Raw genomic sequence first — 24825 nt, 5'->3', positions numbered from 1 at the left:
TTTGGCTAAGACAGTATAACAGGGCCAAGGACACTCAGAGTTGGGTTTTGTGGCCAAGAAGATTTTAAACCAGATCTCTCCAGTTCAATGGGGTAACAGAGTGACCAGATGTCCTAACCGCAAAGGAGGAGAAGGCATCTCAAATGTAAGACAGTCAAGAAAAATGCAGGGTGTGACTAAATAAAAGCTAAAAACACTCATATAAATAGAAATTCAAGCTTCGTAGTTATGCTCAAAACAAAGGATATTTTGAAATTCGTCCTGGAGAGAAGGTTGAAATGTAGGACATGGCATGGAAAAGAAAAAGACCACAAGTGCCATCCAGTCCAACTCCCTGCCATGCAGGAACTCACAATCAAAACAGGCTTGAAGGCACACAACAACAACATGTTGCAGTATGAGGAGAGGAGATAAATGTTGAAGGGGATGTTTGACACTGGAATTTGTCACACGAAGGAGATCGGGAGTTTATCCTGTGAATATCCCAGAAAAATCACATAATTGCGTGAAATGATTAGACATGATGTCACATAAAACCTGCCATTAAAATGGTCACAAAGAGGCATTAATGCTCATCTATTTATTTTAGGGATTTCAGTGACAATGCATTTCCGATATCACTTTATTTGCACAATTGCATATGATAATCATTTGCGCAATTGCACACCATTTCCGCTTTATTTGCGGGATGCTTTAAATGCGCTTTAATGTCTTTTTAATGTCGAAATTAGTCCCAGTGTGATAAACTGTGAGTTACCACACTGGGTGATGCCAACCCTAGTGATGCTACTGCCCTGGCTGGGCCTTTTCTTTTCTTCTTTCACAATATGACAATGTATGTATGTAACCTGAGTACAGAAAAACATTACTAAGGTCTCTGTATTGTGTGGTATGAGGAGAGCCAGTGCGCTGTAATGGTTCGCATGTTGGTTTGGTACAAAACACACTGCAGAAATAATCCAGTTTGAGACTGCTTTAACTGTCCTGGCTCAGTGCTAGGGGATCCTGGGAATTGTAATTTATTGTGGCACTAGAGCTCTCTGGCAGAGAAGGCTAAATGTCTCATCAAACTAGTTTCCAGAATTCCCTGGCTTTGAGCCAGGCCAGTCTCAAACTGGATTATTTCTGCAGTGTGTTTTGGACCACTGATTCTGGAGACCAGGCTTTGAATCCCGCTGCATGATCTTGTCCAAGTCACACTCTCTCAGCCTCAGGGGAAGAAACTTGCCAAGAAAACCCCATGATAGGTTCGCTTCAGAGTCACCATAACTTGGAAATGAAGGCACACAACAAGGACAACATGGTGTAGTATGAGGAGGCCAATGTGTGTATGGCGGGGAGAGTGACACTATAAGTTACCACAGTGGGGCTTTATTTTTGGCCTATAGTTCCCTCTGCACTACAGAAACAATCTGGTTTGACACCACTTTTAACTACCATGGCTCCATGCTATGAAATCCTGGTAATATTTGTTGTTGTGACAACAAACTACAGTTCCCGCAATTCCATATCATGGAGGCATGGCTGTTAAAGCGGGGCCAAACTGGATTATTTCTGTAGTGCGGAGGAGGCCCACAAAGGGGCACAGAGTGCCAAAACATACTGCAGAAATAATTGAGTTTGAGACTGCTTTAACTGGCTCATTGCTATGGAATTCTGGGAACTGTAGAGATACTTAGCTCTGGTGTCACAACAAACTACAAATCCCAGAATTTCATAGCACAGATCCATGGCAATTAAAGCAGTGTCAAACCAGATTATTTTTGTAGTGCGGAGGAAACCCATGAAGGGGCACAAAGTGCCCAAAGACACAGCAGAAACAATCCAATTTGAGACCATTTCAACTGCCCTGGCTCCATTCTATGGAATTCTGGGAATGTACAATACCACTATAAGAGTGTGATGTGATAATCTGGAGCTCTGGTGCCACACAACAAAGGTACAGTTCCCAAAATTTCACAGCACTGCAGGTACAATCCAGTTCGAGACCATTCCAACTCTCCTGGCTCCATGCTATGGAATTCTGGGAACTGTAGTTCTGACTGTGAGATACTTAGCTCTGGTGCCACAGAACAAACTACAACCCCCTGGATTCCACAGCATGGATTCCACAGAAAAAGTGGATTGTTGCCTGCAGTGCTATGGAATTCTGGGAACTGTGTGGTGTGTGTGTGTCGACTGTGGTAAAGATAAGCCAAAGAGAAGGAGGAGGAGGCAGTGCTTTGGTGCTGCTACTGAGGAGGAGAAAAAAGGAGGCGGAGGCCAGGGCCTCTGAGGGTGTGTCTTTCTCCTCCCTCCCTTCCTGCAGCCTCCCGCCTTCGCGAGGAGGAGGAGAATAGCGGCAAATGGAGCCCTGAGAGGCTGCAAGGAGGGACTGGAGGCTCTGGGAGTGCCAGGTCCCCATTGCCCGCCGTTTTCTGGGAGGAGAGGGAGCAACAACAGGAGGAAGCAGTGCCTCTGACTCCATTGCATGCATTGCAGAACTGGAGGAGAAGCAACAACAGCAGCAGCCCCCTTTCCCTGCCCTGGACAAGGAAGGGAGGAAGGAGGCACCTTCTTCCCCTGGTCTCCTCCATCCGCCTCGCCTCCCTCTCCCAGGGCCTGCTGCGAGGAAGGGTGGCACCCAGCTGGATGGAGCCTTTCTGTGGCAAGTTTCCTGATGGCTGCTGAGGGCTGGCTGCTGCTGCTCTTCTTTGCCAGCCCCAGCCCCCTTTTGCAAGGACTCTGCTGACTGAAAGGGGTGGGAAGGAACAACAACAACAACAACACACACAAACACCAGGCTCCTCCATGGATGTGAAATCTTAAAAGGTTTCTTCCTCCTCCTCCTCCTGTCCAGAGTTGTTCCCTGGGCAAGCCTAGAAGAAGAAGGAGAAGGAGAAAAGAAGGAGAAGAGGAACGATCTGCTGGGAAACACATATAACACACACACACACACACAAATATACATACACACATATTAATATATATCATATACATACACACACATACATAGATATATGTCATATATACACACACAAACATACACTTAAATATATATCATACACACATACATACTCAAATATATATAATATATACACACATACACACATACACATATAAATATATCTCATATATATATGCATACATACACATAAATATATCTCATAGATATATATACACACATATATAAATATATATGTCATATATGTACACACACACATAAATATCTATATACACACATATAAATATATCTCACACATACACCTATATACCCACACATATATACATATACATACATACATACAAATTCACACAGACACCTATATAATCTCTGCGCACACTTCGTTGGTTTTCATTTCTGGACTTGCCCCCTTTTTAAAGACCATAAAAAGGAGAAGACCAGCTTGCTTTGGTGGAAGAGAAGATGCAGACCTTTCTGAAGGGGAAGAGGGTGGGATATTGGCTGAGCGAGAAAAAGATCAAGAAGCTGAATTTCCAAGCCTTTGCAGAGCTTTGCAGGTAAGAAATGGGGTGGGTGGGTGAGCAGACATGTCCTCCTTTTTTCCAGGATGTGCCCTCCATCCCAACCTTCTGTGCAGGAGGAATGTCAAAATGTTCTTGATGGGGATGGCTAAGAAACATAGATTTCCCACCTGAGTTCCCAGCTTTGGTTTGGGTGTGTCCTACATTCTTCCTTGCATGTCCTACATTTTGTGGTGTCTTGTGCCCTCCTTTGTGGTTATGAAGTGTAAAAAATAATTCATCCCCCCCCCCTCCTTCCCAGTAGACTCAAACTTAACTCACTTTGGCATCTCTCCCTCTCTCTTCAGAATAATCATAGGATGGGTCTCTTGTTCTTTATCCATGCAGGATCTTCTGGTTATCAAACCAACCTGCAGCTTACAAGACAGTTTACAAGAAGATCCTGATAATTGCCACTTGGGGAATCCAGCTTTACAAATCATAATAACACCCGTGATCAAAGAAGGCGGGGGGAAAAACCTTTGCCTGATGCCATGAGGATGGGAAAACCTTGTAATTTGCTAGGCAATTTTTGGCTGCCACCTCCTCCTCCCTTCCTTCCCACACTCTCTCTTAATATACCAATAACAGATGTGGTATTAATGTGAGACTTTGGGGATTATGTAGACATGTGCAGGTTTTTCATACTGAGGGAACTTCGTAACTGCACTTGTTACTGCTTTTAAGGAACTTCCTGTTATCATAATGAGTGGTCCATGAAGGCAGATCATTAGCCTTTGGACAAAGATGGCAAAGTAGGATGCTGCTCTTGAGGGTTAGTTTATTTATTTTGTGGTGGCTGGGAATTGCTTATAACTAATTCTCTGCCTCTGTCAATTTTGCTTTATCGCCCCTAATTGCATTCTCTTCCTCTTCCTTAATATACATCAGGAAAACTATATGTATTAAAACCAAGATGGCCTAATTGTTACCAGTGTGCAAAGAGATCTTGTTGCACCTTTGAGAGTATATATATTACTGTATGTACTCGACTATAGGTTGACCTCATGTATAAATTGAGGGCAGGTTTCGGGGCCAGAATTATGCTATGACCCGTGGATAAGTCAAGGGTAAAACTTAGGGGCATGTAGCAAAGAATCTAAAGGATGAAGCAAAGCAAAACAGTGTCAAAGAACTTACAAAATTTGTGCTTCCTCTTAAGACTGGATGGATGAGAGAGTAGAGGGGGTCAGTGCTTCCAGGACAGATAATACTCTTGCTTTTCATCAGGGGATGGTTCCTTCTTTTAAATAAGAGTTAAGATACAGTACTTAAATTGACCCATGGATAAGTTGACTCAGATTTTTTGGGTCAATTTTTTGAACTAAATTGCTAGACTTATATGTGAGTAGATACAGTAAACTGTATGTGTTAAAGCAAGATAGCCTAAGTGTTACCAGTGTGCAAAGGGATCTGGTAGCACCTTTGAGACTATATGTATTAGCTGTATATATTAAAACAAGAAGGTCTAAGTGTTACAGTACACAACAGAATCTTGTAGCACCTTTGAGACTATATGCATTAACTGTATGTATTAAAACTAAGATGGTCTAAATGTTACCAGCGTGCAAAGGGATCTTGTAGCACCTTTGAGACTAACTGAAAGAAAGAAGTTGATAGCATTTGCTTTCATGGACTTGATCCTACTTCCTCTGCCAGCTACCAGCTAGATCCTGCTACCAGCTTCGCAAATAAGTAAATAATCAATTTATGAAGGACATTTCTTTCATCGCTTCCCCAGCTTTTCTCTTCAGGGCTTGCATCTTTCATTCAAAATCTTCAAAGGCTTATTAATAGTAAAAAATAAGACAGACTTTTGCTTCAGGCTGGGAACTAAAATGGTAACACAGCCGGTTCTTCCTACTACACCAGTGAATGACCTGATTGTCTTGCGATATAAGACCAGTTATTGAGGTTTACTATAAAGTAGTCCTGCTACAGACAGTGGTGGCTTCAGAGACTTCTGAAGAGGTGGCTTCAGAGACTTCTGAAGAGGTGGCTTCAGAGACTTCTGAAGAGGTGAACAGTAAAATCTTCTTAGGCTGTAGGAAGTTAAGTAATTTTTTAAACATGCTGCCAACTTCTTTCAGTTCCTCTCAAATGTGCTACAAGATCTCTCTACATACTCATTCTACAGACTAACATGGCTATATCTTTGAATTTTGAAACATAAATTGAAATGGACAAGCAAAGGTTATGTCCATTATTGGTGGTGACACCTTCATTCTGTTACTGATGCTTGCTCCTCAGGTTTTCTTGTCCTGTTGAACTCTCCAATGCAAGTGCCATCTGTATTCCAGATAATATTTTGAGTGAAAAGCCAATGAAAACAATTGAGGCTTTATTGCCAAACGTCCAAACCACTTTTCAACTGTGTGGCTGTTCTAAGACAGATTTCCTTGCTTCTTTTAAACAGTACTCCATCTTAATTTGCCAATGGTGTTGAAACAGTATGTATTTCCAAGTATTGTTTGTCTCAAAATGCAGTAGTTGAACTCTTAAATATTTTATTTTGTTGTGAGAGGTGCTGAGAGGATAGGAGTGATCAGATCTGCTGGCCCACAAACTTGGCTTGGACGTTGAATAGAAAGTGAGTCGATAAACTAGATGAAGAGAATCCCACAATTTGAGAAGAATTTGGCTATATGAACAAAATGCATTGTCAGTGCGTGGTGAATTTCATTTTCTAAGTAGAGAGAATCTTTGCTGGCTACTTGAACTTCTCAAAAGTGTGTTGCAATATACAGGAAGCTGTTTTAGACTGAATTGGGCTATTGGCCTATTGGCACTGTTGACTACCTTGAATGATAATAGCTCTCATACATTTTAGATGACAACTTTTGCCAAGCATGCATAGCGATGCCAGAATTTGAATCTGGAGCCTTCTGTATGCAAAATATGTGCTCTTCCAATCAGTTTCTTGGGAAGGTACAAAGTGTTGGCTATTACATTTAAAGCTCTACATAGTTTGGGTCCAGGTTACCTACAGCATTACTTTCTCCTCTATAATCTCCCCCCAACCCATGCTCATTTCCTTTGGGGGATATTTACTCCATTCAGTCAGGTCTAAGTTGGCAGCTGTCACCCAGAGGACTTTTTCTTCCTCCTCCTCTAGACTGTGGAACAACCTTCCAGGAGAGATCTGACAGCTGAATATGCTATCCATATTTAAAACAGCATTAAAGACAAATCCTTTTAGCAGGCCTATCTAGGTGATTTTTAAATTGTAAATTTTAAATGATGAATTTTAAAATATGGATTGTGTCAATATGTGTGTGTCTGTTGCTGTCCCCTGTTCCATGGGGACAGGTAGGTAAGAAATATTAATAAAGATGATAATTATAATGATAATATCACTGAGGGACAACATCATCCCTCTGAAATAAAAATATGCCATAGGCTCCCGGCTACCACTCTTGGTATTATTAGTGCCATACTCTGACCAACTGAGTTGACATGAATGACATCTGAAAGGTTTGGGGAAGTTTATGTTGCCATTTTCAATATATCTTTGACTTGTATCTCAGTGGCCTCTGGCCTTTAGATGATGAGGAATTCTATTGTCTTTTGTAGAAATCCAATCTATGGTGAATGACTACTGGTAGTATATTTTCTGCTTAGAAAGCAATAGATGGAATTTTATTGTGTTACCATCTGAATTGAGGTCATGTTCATGAACATCAGAGGTGGGAATCATGCAGCCCTCTAGAGATTGAAAGATTGCACCTCTCAGCAATCCTAGCTATCATAGCCAATGGTGAAGAATGCTCTTCTTGATGGATGCTTTCTCTTCTTAAAGAAGTGTACTTTCATGTTTAGGTGGTTTGAAATTTAAAGCTTCAGAAGAGTGGAACTCTTGGTTCATGATTGTTGGGATGAGAATGATACTGCCTCTTTACTTAGAGTATTTTTGCCCCACTCCTCAACCACAGAGGTTCTCAGAGGCAGCCTAGATCTCAAGGGAGGTTAATTTTCTGTTGCCAACAGAGCTGAAATTTTATTACCTGTCTTTTATTGCCATTTGTCCCTGGTTCCCACATGGCCAAGAAGAGGATGGGCCTCTGCCTGCATTGAGATCCTTCAATATCATCTTAATGGACAACAGAGTAACATTTGGGACAACATATAGGTTTCATACTCAGGGGTAGCCGTGTTGGCCATGCAGCAAAATACAACAAAATCCAAAATCCACAAGAGTGAAACATGTATGCAGCCACCTCCAATGCATAAAATTCATTATGCAAGCTTATGTGAATTTCACTGGTTTCTCTGAAAGGCAAAAACCATACAAGAGTTTCTTCATATTAAATGTTGTTGAAGGGTACTGGATGGGAAAAGCAGTTTACGCTCCATCCATCCATTGCTTTACAGTAAGCACTTCATATCCATAATTTTTTTATCCATGGATTCAAGCATCCATGGAATGAAACTATTTTTTAAAATATATAAATTCCAAAGAGCAAACCTTGATTTTGCCATTTTATATAAGGGACACCATCTTACTACACCACTATATGTAATGGGACTTGAGTAACCACAGATTTTGGTATCCATGGCGGGTCCTGGAACCAAACTGCAGCAGATACCAACAGCCCATTGTATTTATGGCCCTCCTTTTATGCATACTAGGACACAAGACAGCTTACAAAATAAAAGCACATACCCTGTGTTCCCACCAAACCTGACTGTGAAGGTGGTGGGACAGACAGATGTACCTCCTCTGAAGACCTTAGAGCTTAGGCTAGCTCATATGGGAAGATGTGGTCTTTGAGATAGCCTGGACTTTGGTGCTGAAAAGTCTCCCCACTGCATGGAGTATATCCCAGGGCTAGGAAACAGCTGATTACAAACAATGAGATACTCATAGCCACAGGAAATAAATAAGATGTACTATGACCGGTACAGACTGGCACTAAAAGCTGCCTTGGGCATGGTGCGCGCCCTGACACTGTCCGAAAGCCACCTGCCTGTCCACACGTGGGCTGGCTTCACAGTGCTCTGGTGGTGCAGCATTTAGATGCCATATGTAGCTGGAGTGGTGTAAAGCTGTGGTGGCAGCGGAAAGGGTACCCTTTTGCCAGCTCAAAAAGGAGCAGCATTTTGCTGCCTCTTTTTGAGCTGGCAAATAGCTGGATTGGGGCCATGGCATGCGGTTGTCGCAGCCCCAATTCAGCTCTCTCGGGTGGTGTCACACCTCCCCTTCAGGGCTGTCTGTTTTAACCCTCAGATACAATATGACTATAATTAATGGTGATAATTTCACTCTTTCTGCAGGGTAATAATTTATTTTAATTATGTATATAGTTATATTGGCAGAGTGGCCTTATTGTTGGGGTATGTTTTGTACCACAAGCGAGAGACGTGTAGTTTTTTGGTGGTTGAAAACTATAACCAAATGGGTAACTATTTTAGCTACTGCCAAAAATATTTTTTTAAAAGAACCTATAATGGTAATTACTTGGGTTTACAACTGTTACAATTTATTTTATAGGTCATGGTCCATGCTCTAATCTGAGCTACGAACTGTGCAGTCATTATCTATCTGACTTCCACAGTGTGGGTACTTTGCGATATTTTAGACACAGGTCATCATAGCTCAGTGGTAGAGCATATGGTTTGCATGTTGGAAGGTCATAGCTTCAATCCCTGGCATCTCCAGGTAGTGCTAGTTAAACTCTGACCTGAAATTCTGGAGAGCTGTTTTCAGTCAGCATAAGCTATCTGATGAGTGGTTTGTTGTTACAGTTGACCCTCTTCATCCATGGATTCAACCATCCATGGTTTGAAAATATATTTTTTAAAATATAAATTCCACAAAGTAAACGTTGATTTTACCATATAATATAAGGGATACCATTTTACAGTAGAATTGTATATAATGAGATTTGAGCATCCATGGATTTTGGTTTCCATGGGGGGTTCCAGGAGCCAAACCCCAGTGGATAGAAAGGGCTAACTATAATTTCTGTCAAGTTGACTTCAACTTATGGCACCCCATGAATGAGAGACCTTCAGAATACCCTGATGTCAACAGCCATGCTTAGGTCCAGCAAACTCTGGGCTGTGGCTTCCTTAATCAGGTTTACCCACCTGTAAGTATGGTGTAGCGGCGTGAGCATTGGACTGTGACTCAGGAGAACAGGATTCAAATCCCAGCTCAGCCATGGAAATGGGTGAACTTGGACAAGTTCTATTCTCTCTGCCTCAGAGGATGGCAATGGCAAACCCCCTCTGAAGAAACTTGCCAAGAAAACCTTGTGATAGGTTCACCGTACGGTCTCCATAAGTCGGAAACCACAAAAACAATCTACCTCTTTTCTACTGTGATCTACTTCACCAAGCATTATCAACTTTTCTAATTAATCATATCATCTCATGATGTGGCCAAAATAGGGTAGCCTCATTCTGGCTTCTAGGGAGAGTTCAGGTGTGATTTTCTCTAGGATCCATTGTTTTCTTTTTGGCAGTCCATAATATCTATAGAAGTGGGGAACCAAAAATTTCAGTTCCCCCTGATGTGTCAGGGATCAGCACCATATTTGTTCCCATTGATTACAGTTTTTGCTTTCTTTCCTGGAAACTCACCAAAGGACCAGTGGCCAATGACTTATGTATTGCCACTTTGAGTAGCATTGCCTTAGCGAATTTTAGTATTTTTAAAATTCAGTTTCCCCCACAAATGAAACTCAAGGCAGCTTAATAATTGTTGTTGTTGTGGGCAATAATACAATACTTAAAATGAGTTAAATAATAAAAAAAATCCAGCACCTGTCCATTGAAAAGCCTCCTTTGCTGCAATCACATTTTCAGGTACGATTCTACAAATGCCTTTGGACCTTGGTATGTATGCTTTTGAATGGGCCTTAAAAGTATTCTAGTCTTCTCTTAAGTGAATGGATGCCAGTCTTTATTTTACAACTTGGAGTTTCCATGAACATTTTTGTCTTTTAAACGGTCTTGTAGAGATTTTGCATCAAAAGGTAGTATAAAGGTATTTTAAATAAATGTAGGTTAGAAAGTAAGCAAAAGCTATTTTGAGGCTGAATGTACTTTCTTCCTTTTCTGAACCCAGCCTGAAATTTCTGTTAAGTCATGAAACTTATGAGAACAATTAAGTTGAAAAGAGAGATCAACTTATCTCTAAAATTGCTGGGAAGATCAGAGATAAGAACTGTAAGGTACTCAATACCAGAAAGTGCCGTGGAAATGAACAGTAACAACCTCTCTAGAAACTTGCATTGGTTTCTCCCACCCCCTTAAAAAATTAGAGGCAAAGTGTCAAAGTACGATACTAATCTCTTTAAAAAAAATCACTTCTACTATCCTGTTTTGTACAGTATCCTTGTAAGGTTTTATGAAATCTCTTATTAGTCTCTTTCAAATACAGTATGTTTAAAAGTATAAGAGCAACATTCTAATGCCAAATACCAACTGATTAAATATGTGGTATTTATTTAATTTATATTCTCATTACAAGAAGGGTGCTTAGGGTGGTGAATCATATCTAATGCGAATATACCATAGTAAATGAAACACTAGTACAGGTATATCTTGATTCATCTTGGTTTCATTTTGACCTGTTTTTGCAAGAAAATTCACATTACTTTTGTATGTATTTTATCCTCAATAGCATTTTGGTATGTGTCAAGTTGTAGTATAATGTCCCTGTTTTGACCTGGGAACTATGTCCTAAAATTTGGAGAAGGAAAAAAAAAAAAAAGAATGATAATGGTGCTCTGATTTGAATTTTGACCTGGAAAGTGTGAATCAACTTGGTTCATATAAAAAGGCAGTCTGAACAAAATCCTTGAACATCCATTCTTTGAAATGAGCTCTGCTGAGACCAGTAGGGTTTGCTTCCATATAAGGACGACTGTGATCACAACTGTTTCCCATTAAAAATCAAGATGGCAAACTCCTGTGCTAAACTGGCCTCCTTGAATTATTCTGTCATTTGACTCGTGATAATCACAGTCGGTGGGAATGCTGGAAAGTTCTTAAATGTTTTACCATATAGAGCTGAAGAAGAACTCTCCATTAAGTATTTACTTTCACCTCCTTCTGCAAATGTACGGGGACATCTTTGCTCGCATTTCTTGGATTGAAATCTTTGGGTTTTAAATTGGAAAACTGTAGTCTGGGGGGCGGGGGGGGGAATGGGAGGCTGAATAATGCTACAAAGGGATTTACACCCAGTTTGTTGTGTCCTTAAATATATTACATGTTTCCTATGGATAAGGGAGAACACTAATTAGATATAATCATGGCAAAGCTGGTTCTCAGTGCAGTTGTGTTAATAAGTTTTAAGTGGGTTGGGATCTGAAAGGACAGCTTTAAAGTGAAGAATCAGTGTGCAGAAAGGGGATGCTGAATCCATTAACTCTGCATTTCCCTCTGGAAAATGATTCCTGAAAGCTACCTTTTTTTTTCATGGGGATACCAGCCTACTTTTTTTGGACAAAGTCCCTCTGAGCAAGCCCATCTGTATATTGTGCTTGCAGTGTGGGTTGGCAAGTGGAATAGTACTGTACATATATTTTTTTCCCTTAGGCAAGAGTAAGGAAAATGTAAGGTACTGCACTTAGGGCAGAAAAATAAAATGCACAGATATAGGATTGGGGACACCTGGCTGAATGAGACTACGTGTGAAAGGGATCTAGAAGTCCAAGTAGACCACAAGTTGAACATGAGTGAACAGTGCGATGTGACAGCTAACAAGGCCAATGCAATTTTAGGCTGCATCAATAAAAGTATAGTGTCTAGATCAAGAGAAGTAATAGTGCCACTGTATTCTGCTTTGGTCAGGCCCCACCTGGAATATTGTGTCCAGTTCTGGGCACCACAATTCAAAAAAAACATTGAGAAACTGGAGTGTGTCCAAAGGAGGGCTACTAAAACGGTGAAGGGTCTGGAAACCATGTCTTATGAGGAATGACTTAGGGAGCTGGGGATGTTTAGCCTGGAGAAAAGAAGATTAAGAGGTGATATGATAGCCCTGTTTAAATATTTGAAGGGATGTCATATTGAGGAGGGAGCAAGCTTGTTTTCTGCTGCTCCAGAGACTAGAACATGGAACAGTGGATGCAAGCTACAGGAAAAGAGATTCCACCGACATTAGGAGGAACTTCCCTACAGTAAGGGCTGTTTGACAGTGGAACAAATTCCCTCGGAGTGTAGTGGAGTCTCCTTCCTTGGAGGTCTTTAAGCAGAGGCTGGATGGCTATCTGTCGGGGATGCTTTGATTTGGATTTCCTGCATGGCAGGGGGTTGGACTGGATTGCCCTAGTGGTCTCTTCCAACTCTATGATTCTATGATTCTATGATTCTATGATTCTAACCCTCTCTTCTCCAGGCTAAACAGACCCAGATCCCTAAGTCTCTCAGAAGGCATGGTTTCCAGGCCCTTCACCATTTTGGTCATCCTCCTCTGGACATGCTCCAGTTTCCCAACGGGGTAGAAATTCATTAAATAAATAAGTAAATAAATTGCCAACTGTTACATGCTTTGCTGAGACAAAAGCTTTCCTTCTAGCTACAGTGTGTGATCTTGATATCTGCTAGGCTTTGGTTCCAGGACCCTCCTGTGGTTTCCAAAATCCTTGAATGCTCAAGTCCCATTAAATACAATGATGTTGTAAAATGGTTCCCTTTATATAAAAAGGCAAAATCAAGGTTTACCTTTTGGTAAAGGTAACGCTGTGGTTGATTGAATATATGGATAAACAATAACAACAACATTTATTTGTATTCCACTTTTTCACAAAGGAATCAAAGTGGATTCCAACAGTATAAATAAAACATCAAACAATTAAAAATTACAATTTTAAAATCCCAACCCTCTCCCCAATCATAAAAACAGTGATCAGTACATAAAAAGAGATTAAACATCAAAAAATTTAAAACTATCAAATAGAAATACATTAAAATTTCGGGCAGATTAGTGGAAGAAATGAATCTTCCTCTAGAGTAGGGGGGCGGAGGTGATGGTATCAAACCATTTTGGTGTCGGTAGCAATAGAGGGGGGAGGCAAGTCTAATGGATCTAATGGATCTAACCTAGTCTGGGAAGGCCTGTCGAAAGAGATCCATCTTAATAGGCTTCCAAGGTAGTAATATGTCAGATCTCGTCCGGCAGGTCATTCCAGAGCCTGGGAGCGGCTGATGAGAAGGTCCTCTTGGTCACTGCTGAAAGCCTGGTCTTCTGAGGTTGTAGTAGCTTCTTCCCAGAGGACCGAAGTGTGCGGGGAGGATTGTATGGAAGTAGGCGCTCCCACAGGTAGTCAGGACCCAAGCCATGTAGGACTTTAAAGTTTAGAACCTTTGCCCTGAAACTGATAGGCAGCCGAATCTATGGATACAGAGAGCTGACTGTATTAGAAGGGTATAGGGGGTGGTGTGATCAGCTGATCAGATTTGGAAAGTTTCTGACTGCTGTATTATATGCATACTGTAGCTTAATAGAAAAGCACATGCTTTAACTTTTTATCGATATGCTTTTATCTGTATTGTCAGCCGCCTTCTTCTTATAAAAGTCCATAAATATCATTTTTATGTGCCATTGATATATGGTATTCCTTAGCTCTTCTGTTTGACTTTTAATGGAAAGAACATGTGACATGGAAAGAACATGTCACATTACGCTTCGTAGCAACCAGATAGTGAGTCTCAGGCAAGGCCAAGAATCCAGTGCATATTGTTGTAAAATTGTAATAATTCTTTGACATGAGAACTATCAGGAAGCTAATAGATTATGAATTAAATGGACAGATACCGTATGGTTGACATGGTTGTTTTGTGTAATATTTTTGAAAATGTTGAATGTTTAACTTCCTTCTAGAAGTATGTTATGGCTAATCACACAGTTATATCAGGTAGATGAATTTGGTGTGTAGTGGTCTGAATGTTGGATAGAGACTCAGGGAGACCAGGATTCAAATCCTTGCTCAGCCATGAAAACTCACTTGGATGACTTTGGGCAAGTTATACTCTCTGTTTAGGAGAGGGCAGTGGTGAACATCTGAACAAATCTTGTTAAGAAAATCCTCTGATCAGGTTGCAATACACCCGAGTCATCTTGAACGCACATAACAACAACAAATAGGGACTAGCATATAAGGAAGCCATCAAAATTTAGTCTTGGTGGCAGGTTCTGTTTTATATCAATGAAATCTAGAGTTCTGGAGAACTCAAAAGCCTGATCACTATTATGGGATTGTACTTGATCCTAATGAAGGTAGATTTGGGGTTTTGCTTTTATTATGTCTGTTTGAGACTGTGACAACTTTACAGTGTGACCTCACAGACAAGACCCCATGATGATGACCAGTAGTAGCCCTCTGAGATTTCTGTGCAAAGAATGAAAAAAATTACTCAGGTGATCCTGTAATTGTTGAGCCACTCCTTCAGCTGTCACACAGCTACAGAGATCATTAACGAAAAGGAAAACTTGGAATAACTGAATACCTGAGGTTTTGAAATAATTAGGCTTAGTTCTTCATTCATATAGTATGTTGGGAAAATAAACTGGTAGCTGGTTCTTTTCCATGTTGAAATAAAGCAGCTGTGGGAATCCTCCTTATCTAAGTAAAGTCTGCTTGTTGGTATAAAGATGCTAATCTCTTCCATGGTATGGCAGTAAAAATATCGCTTTGCAGAAGTCCATAAGACAGTACAACTTGGAGCTTTGTTGGAGTTCAACATTATTAATTAGGGTTAATGAAGATCTGATGCTTGTACAGTCTGATGCTGACTGTGCCCTTTCTAATCTTGACATTATCATCATGATGGTATTTCTGGTTAACTGTTAACTGAACAAATGATGTGGCCGATGATTAATTGGTAAAGAAATTGCTATAAAAAACTTGTTTATTGCCCTTCATTACACTGATAAAATGCGCCAGTTATTTCAATGACACTACCACTAAATTATTTCTGTGGTTGAATTGTGTTATTTCTTCAAAGTTACCCATACTTCCCTGTACCACAGGGTATAAATTAGCAAGTGGTGGGCCTCACAAGGCACAGATTGAATGATAAAGGGAATTATAAAATTTTAGATCATTTGTTTTTTATGGGATGTTGTAATTTAGGGTTCATGTCCGTATATGATATACTGGTTAGGAGCAATGCCACTCCAAGTGATGATCCACAGTGAGTTTCGAAGAAAGAAACAAGCATAGCCAAAGGCACAAATATGGTACCACTTACTGATAATTATTTTGGGGAAAATGCTGGTCCACGTGGAGATGTGAAGTCCTAGAGGAAAAACCCTTAAAATAGGGTAATTTGTGGGTCCCCCCCTGAAGTCTTTTTATTCTCAGAAAAAAGGGGGAGAAAATAAAAAATGAGAGGGGTCATGGAATATTTTCTTTTACAATTAAGACAAGTTGCTGTTATGTGCTTCAAGATGACTTGATTTATGGCAGCCTTATGAATGAGAGACCTCTTAGGTACCTTGTCCTCAACAGCCCTGCTCAGGTCTTGCGGACTCAGGGCTTTGGCTTGCTTGATTTAGTCTATCCATCTCCAATATGGTCTTTCTCTTTCCCTTTTGCCCTCCACCTTACCAAACATTACTGTTTTATCTAGTGAGTCCCATCATATGATATGGCCACAGTATCGCAGCCTCAGTTTAGTCATCTTGGCTTCTAGGGAGAGTTCAGACCTGATTTGTTTTAGAACCCATAGAACTCTTCTCCAGTACCACATTTCAAATGAGTTGATTTTCTTCCTATCAGCTTTCTTCACTAACTTTCACAACCATACAAAGAAATGAGAAATACGAGCAATCCTAACTTTAGTAGACAATGATATATATTTATCACTTGAGGATCTTGTCTAGTTTCTTCATAGCTGTCCTTCCAAGTTCTAGTCTTCTTCTGATTTCTTGACTGCAGTCTCTGTTCTCATTAATGATTGAGCTAACGTATAAAATATCTTGAACTATTCCAATATCATTTAAGTTATGTAAATTATCTGTGGTTGTTATTTTTGTTTTAATGTAAACTTGCATTTGCATTTTCTTCCTTGACTTTCTTCAATAATCATTCCACATCTTTGCTATTTGATATTAGTAGTATGGTGCCATCTGTATATAGTGTTCACATATTTATTCTTCCCAAAATTATTTGTTAAAACTATGTAACAGTGGAGGAGCAGAGGAGACAAAATAAATTTCTCTGTTTTACTAATGTTGAGTTTTTCCTGTCATCTTCCTCTTCTCTCCAGCACTAACTTCTACTTATGTTAAATTCTATTTATTTATTTATTACAGTAAATTCATTTACTACTTGTCTTTCATTATGGCACTCACAGTGATACACATGTAGTTCCCAACAGTTCTGTCATCCAGGTGCTGACCACAAGTAAGTTTAGCTTCAGTAAAGTGGTTGGATCATATATCTTCAGATCTTCTCCTTGGACCATAAAAGTGCTCTTTTCTCTGTACCTTAATTTCTATTGCCTCTCCTTTACTTGTTTATTCTTGTTGTGCCTTCAGTTCGCTTCTGCTGTATGGTGACCATATTGTGGGTTTTTTTTGTGGCAAGATTTGTTCAGAGGAGCCTTGTCATTGCCTTCACCAGAGGCTGAGAGTTTGTGACTTGGCCAAAGTCATGGCCCAGTGGGATTCCCTGGTCAAATAGGGGTTCCAACCCTCATCTCCAGAGTCGTAGTCCAATGTTCAAACTACTGTGCAATTTCTCTGCTATAATACTTGATCATATAAATGTTATACATAAAACCTGGTGGTATTAATGGTTTCTTGATGGTGTTAATGGTTTTATTCCCGAAACCATTTTATACAAAATGCCAGTACTGTTTAATGGAGGGATGGGAATCGTGTGTCCAGATGTTGGACTGGAATTCCCACCATTCCTCACCATTGTCTATGCTGGCTAGTTGATAGGACTTGCACTCCACATCATCTCAGGGGACACATGATTCCCACCCCTAATTTATTGGATGGATGGATACACACACACACACACACACACACACACATATATTAAAAAAAGATCACTAATCTTGATGTTTTGAGAAGCAGCAAGTAGAAAGCCATGCTGAGGTTCTTTTGAGTCTTAATGTTGCATCTTAATTTGATAAATAGATTCTGTGTTCTGTTTAAGTTCAGTGTTCAGCCTAAACACTTTATCTGGCATATGTGGGGTAACCATGCCTCTAATAAGTAGAGACAGACATGTCTCTAAGAATTAGAGCAAACATTATTCAATCACCATACCTGCCTGAACACACCTGATCTCATCTGATTTCAGAGCTCAGCAGACCTGGCTAATATTTTGATGAGAGACCACCAGGGAATACTAGGGATTTAAAGGTTGTGCTACCAAAGAATTTCTGCCTGACACACTAGAGAACTACTTACCAGTTAAGAGGTCAGTGCTGGACTGGGCAGACCAATGATCTGCTCTTGTTATAAGCCTTACATTATAAGGCAATTTCTTTTGTTCCTATGCATTTTAAAAACTGGTCAATAAACCTTTATCTCTGTGCAAGGAGCAAACAAGTACTGTAACATTTTAATTCCTCAGAACAATCCTCGAGTTGTGTCTCAGGAGAACCTCATAAAATTGCACATGCAATGATTATTGGATTATTTATTTATTTATTACTTTGAAACAGTTATTTCCTGATTAGCCTGTCACCCTCTATGTCCACATTTGCACAATGGGCATTGTTTCATGGGAGACTTGGCACAGATCCCTCTTCCTGTAATATATTTTCCTTTTCTGCCATGAAGTTAAAAAGTAACAGTCATTATAGCCCCATTTATTTCATTTTATTATTTTTGGCTAACTCTCCCTATGATGTCTGTTGCTGACATAAAAGAATAAGAAAAATATTATTGGTTTTCATCAACTGGCTGGTATATTTAGCACTGTTCAGAGCTGGCAGTTTCACTGGTCCCAAGCTGAAATCCCCTGATAGCCATAGTATTAAAGCTTGAAAATATACTGCTTGAAAACACAAGACAGATTTGGAGACTTGTGAAATTTAATTCTAGAATACTGATTACTGTCTTCCATGGACGTTCCCTTATTTTCATGTCCAATTCTTTATATGTGAAATAGGCACAAAAGCCATCTGATGTGCAAATTGATCTGGTGAATACAAGTTGCAATTTTCCAAGCCTTTGAACTTGAAAATTGTATGAGGGTGCAAACCTTGTGGTTTTTTGTTTATAAAAAAAAAACATGGTAGAACATAGCACTTATCTGGATGGGATGTTGGTATACAGTCATTTGACTGTAACGTAGCATAACTGTGCTTTCCAGCTTTTAGGCAGAGAGTGAGAAATGGAGCCTTGGTTTCCTTATTCTGCAAAATAAAAACAGCCCAAAGAAATAGTTATGGAGCTACCAGCTAGTCAAGTTGGTAAAGTAGAGATGGCTCTCTGTATCCACAGATGCTGCACCCACTTATTCAACCATTCATGGCTTGAAAATATTAAAAATAAAATGAAATACTGCAAAAAGACAACCTTGATTTTGCCATTTTATATGAAGGACACCATTTTACTACATCACTGTATTTAATCAGATTTGAGCATCCACTGATCTTGGTATCTACAGGCATCCTGAAACCAAACCCCTGTGGATACCAGGGACCCACATACACAGTCAGTGGTGGCTAGTGACGGCTGTGCTAGTGATGCAGTGAATCTGTTCCTTGCTTTAGTCTGATTTAAAAAAAAAAGCTATTTAAGACACTGGATGTATTTAGGGGCTAGAGGTCAGTACTCTGGATACTCCTTTAAAATTTGTACTCAAATCATAGAATCATAGAATCATAGAATCGTAGAGTTGGAAGAGACCATTAGGGCCATCCAGTCCAACCCCCTGCCATGCAGGAAATCCAAATCAAAGCATCCCTGACAGATGGCCATCCAACCTCTGTTTAAAGACCTCCAAGGAAGGAGACTCTATCACCCTCCGAGGAAGTGCAATCCACTGTCGAACAGCCCTTACTGTCAGGAAGTTCCTCCTAATGTTCAGGTGGAATCTCTTTTCCTGTAGCTTGCATCAGAGTAGATTCACTGTCTCACTGACATGGAAGCTACCAATAGCCACCAACACTGATCCCTGCAGAGTTCAGGTGTAGTGTCTACTGTCGGAAGACAACTGTTACATTATTTGATCCTGTAAATACCATGCTGACTATTACAGTAGTTGTTCCTGTAAATACTGTGCCCAACAGCAAATAGTCAAAGGTCAGTTTGCTCCAGGGTAGCTATGCTTGCACAGACTTGGTGAGAGGTATGTATTTTATTTGTTTTAAATTCCCTTCCAACATCCGGGTTGAAATAAAGTCTGAATACTGCTCTTCCTCCCAGGGCCATTAAACCCATTTCTTACTTAGTACAAAATTTATAATCTAAAGGTATTTCAATGTTTATTCTCTTCCCTCTCTGCCTGCCTTAGATGTATGCAAACAAATGGAAAATTATTTATATAATCCCAATATTCTTACCAAAGGTATATGTTGGAATTCCCTGAGGACAGGAAAACAATTAATTAAATACTATGGATAATTTTAAAAATGTGTATGATGGTTTTCTCAATAAATCAAAAGTTCTGCAGATAATGTCCTAGTTTTGTTTGGCTTATGGAAATGCTAGATATAGTCCCTTGAACTGTTTAATTTGCAAGGACCAGCATTTACATTCCTTTCTTGCTTCTGTGCTTTCTGCATCTTTGTACTAAAGTCATTCTATGATTTCATACAAGTATCTTCTCTTGAATTTAGATGCCCCAGTTAGCTTATAAGAACACAGTCAGTTCATTGCCAGAACTCTGAGGAATAATGAAGTTACTGTTATGGGTGGGAGGGTATATTTCACATTATTAAATTCATCCAGAGAATGATGTTAATATATTGTAGTGGGAAGATTCATCCTAGTTGAAGATAGTTTCAGATAGCTGCATATTATTCATTCCTTATGAATCCAAAGCAATGCCTGTGTGCAGTGTCTCTAGAGTCAAGATGAACACAAATGCTCTAGTAGTTCATTACTCAGTTAAAATAATAATGATGATGGGATTGAGTTACATTAGACTGGCTCCTGCCTTTCTCCCCCCTTCTTTTCCTAAGCAAACGTTTGTAAAAAGTGAGTATGATTAATTAAATCTTCTGACTACTTGAAACTTAAATAATAATAATAATAATAATAACAACAACAACAACATATATATTGAGGTTAATAATACATGTATGTGAGTGTAGCATCTGATAGAAAAGCTCTGGAACAGCAGGCTAGAAAACATAAAGCTGTCATCCTTTACATTAGTATTTAATTAAAAAAATTTTTTTAAAGGTATTTAATTTTTGTTTCTCTCATTTTCTAGTTAGTGTGTTTCTAAGTACAATCTCCAGGCAGGTTGAAAATGATTCCTGGCCTATAAATAGATGGTCAAGATAGTTTAAATAGGACATATTACTTGGCCTGTTATCCATTTCATTTTAAATACTGTTAGAGTTAGTATTTTAATAGGCATAAAAATAGAATCTGATTTTGAAAGTTGTATATGGACTGTGGGTTTGTCCCCCCCTTCTCAACGTTAAATGGTGACTCTCTGGCAGAAGTCTTAAAAATTAACTGGGTCTACAAAGTTCTTCCCCATACCCACCGGAAAAAGAGTATTGAAGAAATAGGCCTTTCACTGACTGAAATAGTTTCCCTCAGAATGGACCAAGAGAAGCTACTTAGTGCGGGAATAATATTTGGATTTGATTTAATACAGCCATTTTAGAGCATAACTTTAATAGCCTGCTGGAAATATTTGGATTCCTTAATTTCGGTGGCTGTGTAGCTGGGTGAAACAAAAGCTCTTGCAATCTCACTAGTCTTGCTAAATCAAGACTTGGCTGCTGTTGCTGTTTTTTGAACAATGTTCTCTTCACCAACTGTTATTTTGTAGGATTGGGATTTTATGGTTATTTCTGGCTATTAGGGCTCAGATCTGGGAGTGTAATATTTCCATCCTCAGAGTACAGAGATGTTTAAGGACTTGAAATGGAACTTAGCATCTCGAAGTTTATCTTTCCTCTCATCAGTCTTAACAGAAACCAGGAATTTGAAACCAGCTTCAAATTTCAGTTGAAAGCAAAGGGTATGGTGCAGGGTGGCATTACCACCAATGTAACCATGCTTATAAAATTAATTTGTGACAACAAAGGAAGCATATGATCCAAGTGTTGATGTTCTACTGTTCTGGGCTCACATTTCTTTGATACATGTTCCCCCCTCTGAGATTTACTAGAACAAGGTAGGCAACTGTGGTCCTCTAGTTGGTTTCTAGATTACCATTCCCACAATCTTTGCTGTCTGCTTTGCTGCCTAGGACTGCTGGGAAATTTTAGGCTGAAGTTGCTCACTTGTACCAGAAGGTACACATGAATCATATCATAAACATTAAGTGATTCCCATTTTAGATAGACTCAGTTTGTTACTACAGCATTATTAAAGCTCCCACCCTATCCCTGTTATCTAGAACTGATGCATATGCTGGAAAACCTTTGGTTGACTATTTTGATAAGGTATGAGAACCAGACTCAGACTCCTGAATGGCAGTGTCTTAAAAGAAGCTTAGTCATTTACTCTTTGACATTCAGGAAGAGTGAAAAGGAAAGAACATGAAAGGGTTTGCGGTACATTTTGACAGGCCAATTGATTAAGGCATGCAATATAAATAAAGAAATAGTAGCAAAAAGGCTGATTCAGAATCAGTTTTCCTGTGGTAGAATGATTAAAATGAATGGCACTTGTTAGTTCCGGCTAATGCAAGTCCCTTACATTTAAGTGCTCTGCTCCAGGGAGGATTCACAGCACCACTACCTCACTCCAATTGCATGAGCTTAATTTGTTGATGTGTAGATCTTTATAGTATTTTTTTGCCAGTACTGGGGATCTGAATGCAGATATTCTAGGCTATGTGGATTTGGTGTCAAGAACAGATTAGTTAAAATGATGCTCATTCTACCTCTGAAAGCAAATTTACTCAGCCCACATAAGGTGTTATTGCTAGATTACTTGGGCTTTTAATTGTGCCTTTGGGTATTAATTTTATTCATCCTTGCTCTTGCACTCCTCCGATGAATGTGAGCTGGTCACCAGGGAAACTGAAAGTGGCTAGTTTTGATCTGCTTCCTTCCACATCCCAGGCTTCAAAAACTAGACTAGAGTATCTTTAACTGTGTGAATCTCATTGTGCAAATGGGATAAGATTGATTTTGACCTTGCATATTGCAGTCTTACTGAAGAATTAGTTGCTGCACCCTAATGATGATCTATCAAAGTAATAAACTAAGCATCTTTATGCTTAGAGATAGAACATGCTTCCAGCTTCTAAAAAGCTATATGAAGAGTAACAACAGGTACATCACACATGGGCCCTAGATTGGGGAATTTACTGAAGTACCAACAGTGCAAAGGCAACGGAGTCCCCAAATCATAGAATCATAGAGTTGGAAGAGACCACAAGGGCCATCCAGTCCAACCCCCTGCCATGCAGGAAATCCAAATCAAAGCATCCCCGACAGATGGCCATCCAGCCTCCGTTTGAAGACCTCCAAGGAGGGAGACTCCAGTACACTCCTAGGAAGTGTGTTCCACTGTCGAACAGCCCTTACTGTCAGGAAGTTCCTCCTAATGTTCAGGTGGAATCTCTTTTCCTGTAGCTTGCATCCATTGCTCCGGGTCCTAGTCTCTGGAGCAGCAGAAAACAAGCTGGCTCCCTCCTCAAGATGCCATCCCTTCAAATATTTAAACAGAGCTATCATATCACCTCTTAACCTTCTTTTCTCCAGGCTAAACATACCCAGCTCCCTAAGGCGTTCCTCATAGGGCTTGGTTTCTAAACCCTTCACCATTTTAGTCGCCCTCCTTTGGACACGCTCCAGTTTCTCAGTGTCCTTTTTGAATTGTGGCGCCCAGAACTGGACACAATATTCCAGGTGGGGCCTGACCAGAGCAGAATATAGTGGCACTATTACTTCCCTTGATCTAGACACTATACCTCTATTGATGCAGCCTAAAATCGCATTGGCCTTGTTAGCTGCTACATCTAGGGTTGCCATAAATCAGGACCTCCAAACTGGGAAAAATGTAGGACAACATTTTCAAATGCAGGGCACATTTTTTTTTTTAGCAGATTCAAGCCTCTCCCTCCCAGCTTCACTTTCCTTCCCCCCAACCCCTTCGGGGGAGAGGAAATCCCCAGAAAGGAGAAGCCTGGGCAGCAGAGGACAAGCCTAGATCGAGGACGCAGGCTCCTGAGGGTCTTGTGTGCTCAGCCCAGGCCTGTCCTCCGAGGCCACTCTCCTCAGACCTCCCCTTTCCTCCAAAGGGCTCTTTGGAGCTCTTTGAAGGGAAGGGAAGAGAGGCAGGAAAGGAGAGGAGAGACCTGGGCACTAGCCCGGTCCTGCTCTTCCCAGACCTCCCCTTTCCTTCAAAGGGCTCTTTTTGGAGCCCTTTGAAGGGAAGGGAGCAGGGAAGGCAAGGACTTGGTGGCTGTGGAGGACAGCCCCTGGCCTCTTCTCGGAGGCTTCATTTTCCTCAGGCCAAAGGGAGAAGCCTGACCCAAGCAGGGAAGGTAAGTAGGGAACTAGGAAGGGAGGGAGGGAAGGAGGGAGGGAGGAGGCAAGGCGAGGGACTTTTGTCCCCAATCTGATGTCCCATGCTTCTTCACCAAGACTCTACTGTACACAGAAAGTGCACTTTGGGGGGGGGAACCTTTGAAAATGGGCACCCACCTCCTCCTCCTCCTGTTTCCCCCTCCTCCTCCTCTTTCTCCTCGCCATGCACTAAGAAAGGGTGCTTTCCCCTCCCCCTGGCTGGCCCAGAGTCTCACTCCTCCTCCTCCTCCTCCTTGAGGCTGGCCAAAGGCAGAGTGGGGCTGGAAACAGCTCCGCCCCAGCTGCTGTGCCATTGGCCAGCCAGCCTCAAGGGGAGGAGTGTTCCCTTTAGGCGCAATGGCTGCCGGCCGGGCCCAAACCGGGGATTTAGAGTGTACCAGACCGTGCCAAACAGCAAAAAACGTTACAAGCACGGACGCAGCCGGGTTATGGCATCCCTAGCTACATCGCACTGTTGACTCATGTTCAACTTGTGGTCTACTTGGACTCCTAGATCCCTTTCACATGTTGTCTCCTTAAGCCAGGTGTCCCCCATCCTATATCTGTGCATTTCATTTTTCCGCCCTAAGTGCAGTACCTTACATTTCTCCCTGTTGAAGTTCATTTTGTTAGCTGTGGCCCAGTTTTCTAGTCTATAGTCAGGTCATTTTGATTTTGATCCGGTCCTTT

The 24825-nt window shown here is 40.6% G+C and overlaps 1 protein-coding gene across 1 annotated transcript in view; it reads left to right on the top strand.

Annotated features, from left to right (window-relative positions):
* Positions 1 to 3199: 3199 nt before the first annotated feature.
* ITPK1 (inositol-tetrakisphosphate 1-kinase) overlaps positions 3200 to 24825 on the top strand; it is a 168848-nt gene continuing 147222 nt past the window's right edge. The window contains exon 1 of the mRNA XM_042446023.1: positions 3200 to 3501. Coding sequence (XP_042301957.1) covers positions 3407 to 3501 — 95 coding nt within the window. The 5' untranslated portion in view covers positions 3200 to 3406. The remainder of the gene's footprint in view (positions 3502 to 24825) is intronic.

The sequence above is a fragment of the Sceloporus undulatus genome, chromosome 1, assembly GCF_019175285.1.
Source record: "Sceloporus undulatus isolate JIND9_A2432 ecotype Alabama chromosome 1, SceUnd_v1.1, whole genome shotgun sequence".
NCBI classification, from domain to species: domain Eukaryota; kingdom Metazoa; phylum Chordata; class Lepidosauria; order Squamata; family Phrynosomatidae; genus Sceloporus; species Sceloporus undulatus.
The sequence above is the reverse complement of the archived record's forward strand: the minus strand, read 5'-3'. Positions and strand labels throughout refer to the sequence as shown.